Here is a 10,804-nt window from a genome sequence, read left to right as displayed (position 1 = left end):
AAATTACCAAGTCATATATATATATATATATATATATACACATATATATAATGCCTCCTGACACCTGAGGCTTTTAATCAATAGAGGCCAGCTGGATCCTGTTCTTAAGTATTTTTAAGGAACAGAGTGGAACATTATTACAAGTCGCTAACCTTCCAGAGAACTCTGCATTTTTATTTTAAAGTCTAATTGTAACTGCTTCTTCTGACGTTCAAATTCATTTCTCCTTATATAGGTCACCTTATAAAACAAAAATTCCCACATAATTAGGAAAAAGAGGATGAAATTACCCACTGAGTTTCGAAGGTTCCAGAAGCTGTATTGTAACAGAAGGAATGGAGCTGAATTGCAAAGTAGTCCTACCATGTAAGGCGTAAAGGGGTCTCAACTGGGGCAGAAGTATGAGATCACTTTGACAGAAGGGATATAAACCCACAATACAACATACTCAGCACAACATAAATGCAAAATGATCAAGAGATGCAAGCAAAGGAGGAAGAAACAAACATGAACTATGAAAAGAAACTCACATGGCTGAGTTATCTGTGCCGAGTGTGAAGATTTAGTTTGTCTTCTTTCCCACCGACAAATGTGTGACAGTAAGCTCAGAAGTGAAACTGGGAGCACAGAAGTGGGCCCCACAAATATCAGAGACAGACTGAGGGATGAGTGAGGCCTGGAAGAAAGTAGACAATTTTTTTAAAGCAGGCTTCACATCCAGCACGAAGCCCAATGCGGGGCTTGAACTCCCCACAGTGAGATCAGCCCTTTGAGCTGATATCAAGAGTTGGACACTTAACCGACTGAGCCACCTGAGTGCCCCAAATAAAAGTATCTTATCCACCAAAAGAAAACAATATGTTTAAGCCCCTGATATTTCCCTACAGTCAGCCCATTTCTGTTGATACTTACCAATTCATCATTTCCCCATTTTGTTGTTTCCTAAGATGAGGAGACTCGTTGCCTGGTAAACTCCCTTGCCCTCCTTATGCAAGAAAGGAAACCCTGACTGAAACACAAAGCCACAGAACAAATTAATGTTATTATGTCTTAGGGCTGAACTTTCTAAAAAAAACAGAAAAGGATTCATTTTCCTTGGATCTTAGCAGCAAAATACTCCTGGACTCAGAAACTGATGAGAGAAGGAGAGAGAGAGAGAGAGAGAGAGAATGAATTCATCCCAACCATCTACAACACAAGGCACAGGTAAAATTTGTAACTCTCTCTCTCGGGGGAATGGGGGAAGCAGTGATAAATATGTTGAGGGATAGGACAATAGAAACGTGTCCACTAAAGTAAAAGAAGGGAGACAGAGACAGAATGCAAGGGAAAGAACCAACAGTGGTGAGGAGACACTGTGTTGACCTGAGGATTGCTGAGCCGGATTATAGGGAGAACCGAATCAGATTGCTGTTCCACCCTTTCCCTGTGTTGCATTGGGCAAGTCACCTCACTTCTCCGGAACCCACTTTCCCTGTCTGTGAAATGTTTATCGGGTGGGAAGAGGAGGAACTACGAGATGACTGCCCACGTTTTACATGAATGGGTTTACAAAGGGCTTGCAAGTGAAATGAGAGGCCAGAATGAGGAGGGCAGGAGCGAGACAAGGAAAGCAGAGAGGCTGAGAGGGAGGAAGGGAAAGACAAAGACAGGAAAAAGAAGGGGGAAAAAGCCTGGGAGACTTAAGAAGGAAAAACAGCACATCTATCTCAGTTCATGAGTCTTAGGATCAGCAATGGCTTCTTCTAGGGCTTCTAAAAGCTGATTCCCAGACTAGGCACTCGGCGACTCCACAACAGCTCTAATGAACTGTGAACTCTAGAGGTGAGGCCCCATTATCGGTGTTTAAACAAACTCTCCAAATGCTTCTGATGCATGCTGACGTCTGAGAATTACTCCATAGCGACAGCGCTAGTGAAGGAAATAAGTAAGGTCGAAGAAGAATCTCTTTCGTGGCTTGCTTAGGGAAGACTGGCCACGTTTGCTTATTTCTTTCTACAGAGAAAGGGTGCTTCTCTTCCCAAAGGCTCTTGTGGACAGTTGCTGGGGCCTCCATTCTGCTGCTCAGTGTCTGTTTTATCACCAGATGCGTTGGTGAGTTCTAAAGGTCAAGTTTAATCTCCCTGGTGAATCTTAATAGTTAAATCTTTCTTGTTGCCTGCGGGTTCTGTTCTCCCCCAAAGGGTACTCATTCCTGTTCTGCTTTCTTCCCTTTTGATCTCCAGGTTATTCCTCAATTAGAACCCCAACTAAGTACAGAACGGTTACCAAATTTCAGCGACCTCTGACATGTTTTTCATGATAGACATTTTTCATCTCGTTGGTGGCCTTGAGTCTTTGCCTTCGTACTTCTATCATTAGCGGGAACTTTTCCGTGGGAACCTAGCCAGAGACATGACAAATTGCTTTTTGGAACAAGGGTAGGGAGGGCTGGCATAAGAGAAAGTGAAAGCGTATTTGTTTTCTCTGGGCCTTTGGACCTGAAATAAAGTACATTTATCTTCATGAATCAGGAAAACTGTGAAATGTGAATGCCCTCTCTTTCCTTGAGGAAGTAAAGCTTGGTACCTCTCCATGTAAAAGGACAAATAGAGAGTAAAAAAAGATATCATGATGATTGTTGGTACTTTTGTTACAAATACAAGAATGATAAACTTGGGGCGCTTAGGTGGCTCAGTTGGTTAAACACCCGACTTTGACTCAGGTCATGAGCTCACAATTTGTGGGTTCGAGCCCCGCGTCGGGCTCTGTGCTGACAGCTCAGAGCCTGGAGCCTGCTTCAGATTCTGTGTCTCCCTCTCTCTCTGCTCCTCCCCCATTCATGCTCTGTTTCTCTCTGTCTCAATAATAAATAAACCTTAAAAAAATTTTTTTAAATTTTACAAAAATGATAAACTTAATTTTTTAGCAAGAATAATAAACATAAACTCTGCCCCTTTCCTTACAGTAACGTATCATAGCTTTCAACTCTGTGATGAGAAAAAGTTCCAGCCATACGAGGATTTAATGGACTTCTCCTGCTACAGAGATAGATCAGGTATAATAGTCCTCAAATTTGAACATCAATATTTACATATCAACACTTTTTGGCTTCTAGCTTGATTTGGGGACAAATAAAGTAGTTGGATGATGTCCTGTTTCTCAAAAACAAAATGTAAAATCTTGCCTGTACTAGGAGAGACTGATGAGGAATTGGTAAGAAGACAGGTCTAGAACTTTGAAAATGCGATTAGCATTGGACAGGAAAGCCTGGGCACATGATAGCAAACTTTTAGAAGAAATTTGAGGTATGTGTGAACAGAAGATCTAGAAGTGGAAGGAGTGCTCTTTCTTTTCATTCCTCACTTGCTTCCCAATGAGATGAAGGAGAAAAAGATATAGAGACTAGGGAATTTGGAGATAGCTCAGAAATACATTCCCTATGGTCTCATGTATATAGATTTGTTCCAAGTCTCAGCAAAATGCTACATGATGCTCCTCTGGACCTTAATTTCCTCACCATTAAATCGAGAAACACTGGACTATTTCTTTTTAATAAAGTTCAAAGACTTATATTCTGTAAATATTCTAAGAAAAGTAGCCCATCTCTACAACCAGTTTGGAGATTTTATTGAGGGCATATTGCTTAGGCAACATGAGAGATGTTTGCTTAGAAGTCACTCAGATAAGATGCATAACTTTCTCTGACCTTGGCATTCTAAGAACAGTTAATAGAACTCTATATCAGTAGCATAACTGAGATAAATTGTATGTATGACTGCATTTTCTGACACATTTAGAAAACAAGGATTATGTCTCAGGGCACCTGGATGGCTCAGTCAGTTAAGCACCTCACTTCGGCTCAGGTCATGACCTTGTGGTTTTTGGGTGTGAGCCCCACATCGGGCTCTGTGCTGACAGCTCGGAACCTGGAGCCTGCTTCGGATTCTGTGTCTCCCTCTCTTTCTGCCCCTTCCTCACTCATGCTCTGTCTCTCAAAAATAAGTAAATGTTAACACAATTTTTTTAATTTAGAAAATAAGGATTATGTCTCAAAAGACAAGAGAATTGCTAATTGTGTTTATTGATGTAGGAATTCTCTAGAGTCTTAGATAGTAAGATAGGAAGTGAGTAAGGACCAGGGGCTCCAAGGTACCAGTGAGACTAGTAAAGATGAACTTTGTGAGGCCAGATGAAGCTGTTTTCCTACTTAGTTGATACATGACACTCAGGGAAACTTCTCTCCTTCTAGGTTCAGTCAAGAATTGCTGTCCATCGAACTGGGTCCATTTTCAATCTAGCTGCTACTTATTTTCTACTAACACCATGACCTGGGCGTCAAGTGTAAAAAACTGCTCAAACATGGGAGCGCATCTGGTTGTTATCAACACACAGGAGGAACAGGTAATCGGAGCACAGTCACCTCCAACATCAGTGTAACATCTTCACAGGATTTATCCCTCTTCCCATACATGTATATGCTGTTTGGTCCACAATGACTATTTGTTAAATGAATGTATTAAAATGCATGCTGTTCCTACTATGTCTATAAGTCGATACCTACTCTAATTTATTGTCATCACTGGAAGAACCTAAAGGGGAAAAAGAGAAATTTCCATGTTCAATACCTTTATTACCAAGACAGGAAAAGTGGGGGGGGAGGGGACGCTGAGAGTTCATTTTAGAATGACTATTGTACTGTTGAACGCATCATACGATTATGTCAGATATGCCAAAGATATATTCGTTCTCTTTAAGCTGTGATTAATAATCTTTCATGCTGGACATATACAGTAGCTCTTGCTACAAATAACAGTAGATCAACTTTGGTGAGTTATTGAGAAACTCCTTCTCTGTTAAAGGTTCTTTTTTGTTGGTTTAATTCTATGTTCAGTGTATTTTTACCATGATAAAAAAATCAGGAGATACTCCTCCACGATCTTACAATGTCAGAGCCATTTATCTGTCACCTATAATCAATATCCTACTTTCTCTCTTTTAATAAGAATTACCTTTGACATTTGTTCAGAATGGAAATGATTGATCTCCTACTGGTTTTTTTCATTGTGTTTCTCCTCTAGGAATTCCTTTTCTACGCGAAACCTAAAAGGAGAGAGTTTTATATTGGACTGACGGACCAGGTGACTGAGGGGCAGTGGCAATGGGTAGATGGCACACCTTTCACAGAATCTCTGAGGTAATTTCCTTCTTGCAGGACAATTTTAATGCTGTCTCAAGTCTCAAAGTTAGACCATTGTTGAGGGGAGTTCTCAGAGCCTCCTTCTATCCCATGAGATATTTTCAGGTCAATCCTTGGTGATTTTACATGCAAGAAGATAGTCGAAGGAAGCATGTGAACCTCATGCTCCCACTTCCTGAGACCATCCGAAGAATAAAGGGGAAATAACAGACAAAAGTGAGGAGGGCATTAGAACCGAAGACCAATTCATTGGAAATGCAGCGGAAGCAAGGAGTGAAATTCAGGGTCTTGTACCCCCAAACTAGTAAATGTGACCAAAAACAGTGATTTGAGAAAGCCGATTTAGGGAGTGAAAGCAGGGACTCTTTTGATAATGTCTCTTTTCTCTTTGATGGTGACCTTACGTCATCAGAGCACAATCCTTTGGAGGTTTCATAGTTTTGCTCTCACTAATTATTTCATTTCATGTAAATTACACCTTTCCGAGACACATCGATATCATTAATCTTCATTTAACATTTGAGGAAACCAAAGGTCAGGAAGATTAAATCAATTCTAAAAGCACAACCGCCATGCACTGAGAGATTTTAGAAAGTTGCTTCACTATAGCATTATAACACCACAAAGGATGCATCTACATTAATACAAACTCAGTGCAGAATAAAGGGACCCAAATGTAAGATGAGACACGAGGTGAAGGAAACAAATTCACGAGTATCGGTGCTTCCCATAACTTCTCATTCTGGGTCTACAGCCATGAGGAAGCACAGACTAGAAAATCAGGAATATCCAGTTGGGCTTCACCACCCATGAACTCTGAGACGTGGACTAATGGTTTGGCTTTTCCGGGATCCCATTCATTCATCAATAAAATGGAGTTTATAATGCCTGACTCACAAAATGGTTGCGAAGTCACCCAACACAAATGTCATTGGCCTAGAATCTTAGGTCACATGGCTTCCTGTCGCTGAGATTTTAAGTCCCCCATATTTGCTCTCTTTCAGCTTCTGGGATGAAGGGGAGCCCAATAATATAGTAACAGTGGAGGATTGTGCCACTATCCGAGATTCTTCAAATCCGAGGAAAAATTGGAATGATGTGCCCTGTTTCCTCAATATGTTTCGGATTTGTGAAATGCCTGAAATAAGTGCTTTAAATAACCAAAAAATCCTTTAAGAACAGAAAGCACAACTGAAATGCTTAAATACAGAGGAACAAGAGCATGAACACAACACCAACATGAGAAAAGTGTGCACCGCACTTATTAAGAACTACACAGGGACTTCATCAGGACTTTGTTGCTCTTGATATAAACAAATAAGTAGTTTGGGGGCACCTGGGTGGCTCAGTCGGTTAAGCCCCGGACTTCATTCGGCTCAGGTCAAGATCTCACAATTCATGAGTTCGAGCCCCACATCAGGTTCTGTGCTGACAGCTCAGAGCCTGGAGCCTGCTTGGGATTCTGTGTCTCCCTCTCTCTCTGCCCCTCCTCTGATCACAATCTCTCTCTGTCTCTCTCAAAAATAAATAAACATTAAAGAAAAGTTTTTTTAAAGATTTTAAATAAAATAAGTCGTTTTGAATGTTATAATTTGTGATCCTGATTGACATGCATTTTTCTCTATTTTAGTCTCAAGACTTCTCTAAATTTACCAAACAATTCTCTAACCAATGCTGGGAAAAGTAAAGAATACTCCTTTTGGTACATTTGCTTTGTGAATATTTATTTGAAAATATAGAGACATACATCCAGTACAGAGCCCAACAATGAAGAGGATTTTCTTTTTTAATTGTCTTTCATTTTTTAAAAATTTTATTGTGTTTATTTTGTATGTCAAAGATTAATTATAACAGAGGCTTAAAAAGTAATTCCAACTAACAAAGCCATATATCCATAGGTCAGATAGGAGTGACTAAGAATCCCATCAACTAATCCATTACATTTGCTGGTTATCATTAACCCAATAGCTGGCATAATGCTGGCAAAGCTTGTCACAGAAATCAACCCAATGAACCAATTTATTTTTAAGATATAGACGAACCGTTGATTTTAAAACCTACCTCACTGGACTCACCTCTATAGAAGCTATCCAGTGCTATATTGTTAAGTGGATATATATGAAATCTCCAAGAAACAATGTTAATAACTTTTATAAAATAGATCATAAATTTGCAGTGAAGCAAAAACACCTTTATATTTTCCTTCAGGATATCAAAATATAAATATAAAAATATATAAATACATATAAATACTGATATAAATAAATCAAAAAGGGTTTATAATTTCATTAGCATCTTGAGAAAAATAGCCCTACTAGGAATAAAACTCAAAATAACTATACAGAAGATTTTTTAAAAATTTAAATCCAAGTTAGTTCCCATATAGTGTAATAATGATTTCAAGAATGGAATTTAGTGATTCATCACTTACATATAATACCCAGCGCTCATCCCAACTGGTGTCCTCCATATTGCCCATCACTCACTTAGCTCATAATACCCTGCCAGCAACCCTCAATTTGTTCTCTGTGTTTAAGAGTCTTTTATGGGTTGACTCCCTCTCTGTTTTTATATTATTTTTGCTTCCTTTCCCCCATGTTCATTTGTGTTGTTTCTTCAATGCCACATATGAGTGAAATCATATATTTGTCTTTGACTTGTTTTGCTTAGCATGATACACTCTAGCTCCCTCCACGTCATTGCCAACGACAAGATTTCATTCTTTTTGATGGCTGAGTAATACTCCATTGTATAGATATACCACATAAAGAAGAGGCTTTTCAAAGCACCTTTGAACAATCTTCTGAATTCAGGCTCTGTGTCAATTCTTCTCCTTTCTGGCTCCTGGAAAGTCTGCCTTCTCTTCTTGATTTCTTACTGTTTTCATCCCTGCCAGAGCATGTATCCTCACTATGCTCTCATACAACCAATAAGAAAGCTCCTCAAGTCATGAAACTTATTCTTACTCCAAACACATGTGGAGCCTTTCTGGCTAAAGGCTTTTACTGCACCTCGTTAGGGAAACGCCAGGCTATAACCTTCAACTCCAAACAGACTGTGGTTTTGTCTGTTCATCCCAAGGACTCCTTTTACTCTTTATTCTCTTCCACTGAATAACTGAACTTCACTTGGATTTGTGGCTATCGCTCAGTTAGGGCCAGGGTTCAACAGCCAAGTTGTTCTAAGAGAACACTCAACTTGACAATTTCCTATCTCAAGCCTATCCACGAACTGCATAATATTTTAATCAGTGCTTATAAGGTGATTCAAGAATACTTAAATAACGTGGCACCTATAAGAACCACACTTCTTGCACACAGCACCATAAAGAGACCCTCGAAATTCATACACTGAAATTAATGTGTAATCATTAGATGGGAAAATTCAACTGGGTGACTATAGTATATGGTAAAGCCTTGGATTGAGAGTAACTTGTTCTGCGAGTGTTCTGCAGACAAGCAAGCATTTCCAATAAATTTTAACTTGATAAATGGACGATGTCTTGCAATATGAGTAGTATGTGACACTGAATGTCATAGGATCACAACTGAGCCAATGGTTCTTCTCTCTCTCTCTCTCTCTCTTTTGCTGCGGGATTATGGGTGATCACCTCCCATGTTCAGATGCTCAGTCTCAGACTGCAACGTTTGGCAGAAATCAATGATTTTTCAGAACGTTGGAAGATGCCCACAACTGGCACTAGTGTATTTTTTGTCACTGCAAAGCACCTATGGACAGTCCTTTGCTTTTCTGTACAAGAGTAAGTTTAGAAATGTTTTACTTCATTCTAGGTCAGGCTGCCTGCAGATATAGACCCTTTCCTCTGTTGCCGTATTGCCAGTTACATTCAATATAGTATATGCCAAGAGTTTATTGATACTATACTGAAGTCAACATTCGTGTGAGTGTATACAATGGCCCCTGTGCAGAAAAAGGTTTTATTGAGCCAACAGATAGCAGTGATTCTGTTAGTGATAGTGAAAGTCGTCCTACACAATAACCTTCCTCTCTCTGGTCTCCCTCACACCAGCCATGAAGGTATTCAAAGCTAAGGGCAGGTTAATTGGCTTTATTTTTCTTTATATTTTATATTTTCTTTGTTATTTTGTATTATATTACAGTATTGTAATCATTTTTATATGAATATTTTGGGGATGTGGAATGAATCATCTGAGTCTCCATTATTTTTTATGGGGAAATTCACTTTGATATACAAGTGCTTTGGATTACAAGCATGTTTCTGAAACGAATTATGCTCACAACCCAAGGTTTCGCTATATTAGTTTTCCTTAAAATATTTATTCCTCTTAGATATATGTGACAATATGTAGTTTTCTTTATTTTTATTATATAAAGGAAACATTTCTCACTTAAAAATTATTTCAGATTATGATAAACCAATATAATGAAATACTATTTACTTATATGGAACAATATATAAACATTTTCCAAACTATATTTTTAGGTAAAAAATGTAAGATGTTTTCCCCAAAAAGCAAATAATCCAATTTAAAAATGGGCAGTAGACATGAACAGACATTTCTCCAAAGGCATCCAGATGGCCAACAGGCACATGAAAAGATGCTCAACATCACTAATCATCAGAGAAGTGCAAATCAAAACCACAATCAAAACCTCATACCTGTCAGAATGGTTAAAATACACGCACACACACACACACACAAGAAACAAGTGTTGGGGAGGATGTGGAGAAAAGGGACCCCTCCTGCATTCATTAGTGGGAATGAAAACAGGTGCAGCCACTGTGGAAGATAATATGGATGTTCTTCAAAAAGTTAAAAATAGAAATACCCTATGATCCAGTAACTGCACTACAAAGTATTTACTCCAAGTGTACAAAAACACTAATTCAAAGGAATACATGCATCCCAATGTGTATAGCAGCATTATCTACAATAGCCAAATGATGGAAGCTTAAAGAAGATGTGGTGTATATACAATGGAATATTATTCAATCATATAAAAGAATGAAATCTTGCCATTTGCAACAACATGGATGGAGCTAGAGAGTATAATGCTAAGTGAAATAAGTCAATCAGAGAAAGACAAATACCACATGATACCACTCATAGGTGGAATTTAGGAAACAAAACAAAGGAGCAAAGGAAAAAAACAGAGAGACACAAACCAAGAAATAGACTCTTTTTTTTCTTNTACAGAGAACAAACTGATGGTTACCAGAGGGGAGGTGGGTGGGGGGCAGGGTGAAATAGCTGAGAGGATTAAACAGTACACTTATCATGATGAAAACAAGCAAGCAAACAAACAAAAATCCCTTAGATTTGTGGGGAAAAAAAATTGCAAGATGTTTAAGACAATGTAGATAATGTTGCTATTAGTATAAAAACAGTAGGTTATATATGTATATACATTTATATAACACATATAAACATACACGGAAATACATAGAAGAAACTGAACATCGTAATGACCCTGAAGAGGCATTTAAGGGACTGGAGTTCAGGGTGGAAGATTTAACTGATACTTTTATTCACATCTTTACTGTTTGCTTTATATATATATACACACACACATATATATATTACTTTTTCAAAGACAAAACCAGTATTTAAATTTTTTAAGTGTTTCAAATTTCTAGGCCTA

The 10,804-nt window shown here is 38.5% G+C and overlaps 1 protein-coding gene across 1 annotated transcript; it reads left to right on the top strand.

Moving 5' to 3' along the window:
* Positions 1 to 999: 999 nt before the first annotated feature.
* Positions 1,000 to 6,770, top strand: CLEC4E (C-type lectin domain family 4 member E). The gene is made up of 6 exons (XM_077758974.1): positions 1,000 to 1,206; positions 2,002 to 2,094; positions 2,948 to 3,037; positions 4,232 to 4,383; positions 5,061 to 5,176; positions 6,184 to 6,770. The coding sequence occupies exons 1-6, from the start codon at positions 1,170 to 1,172 to the stop codon at positions 6,353 to 6,355; spliced, it is 660 nt and encodes a 219-aa protein (XP_077615100.1). The 5' UTR covers positions 1,000 to 1,169; the 3' UTR covers positions 6,356 to 6,770.
* The last annotated feature ends 4,034 nt before the right edge of the window (positions 6,771 to 10,804 follow it).

Source organism: Crocuta crocuta, unplaced genomic scaffold, assembly GCF_008692635.1.
Source record: "Crocuta crocuta isolate KB4526 unplaced genomic scaffold, BGI_CrCroc_1.0 scaffold72, whole genome shotgun sequence".
Taxonomy (NCBI): domain Eukaryota; kingdom Metazoa; phylum Chordata; class Mammalia; order Carnivora; family Hyaenidae; genus Crocuta; species Crocuta crocuta.
Note: the sequence above shows the minus strand (reverse complement) of the source record. Positions and strands in the feature narration are given on the sequence as shown.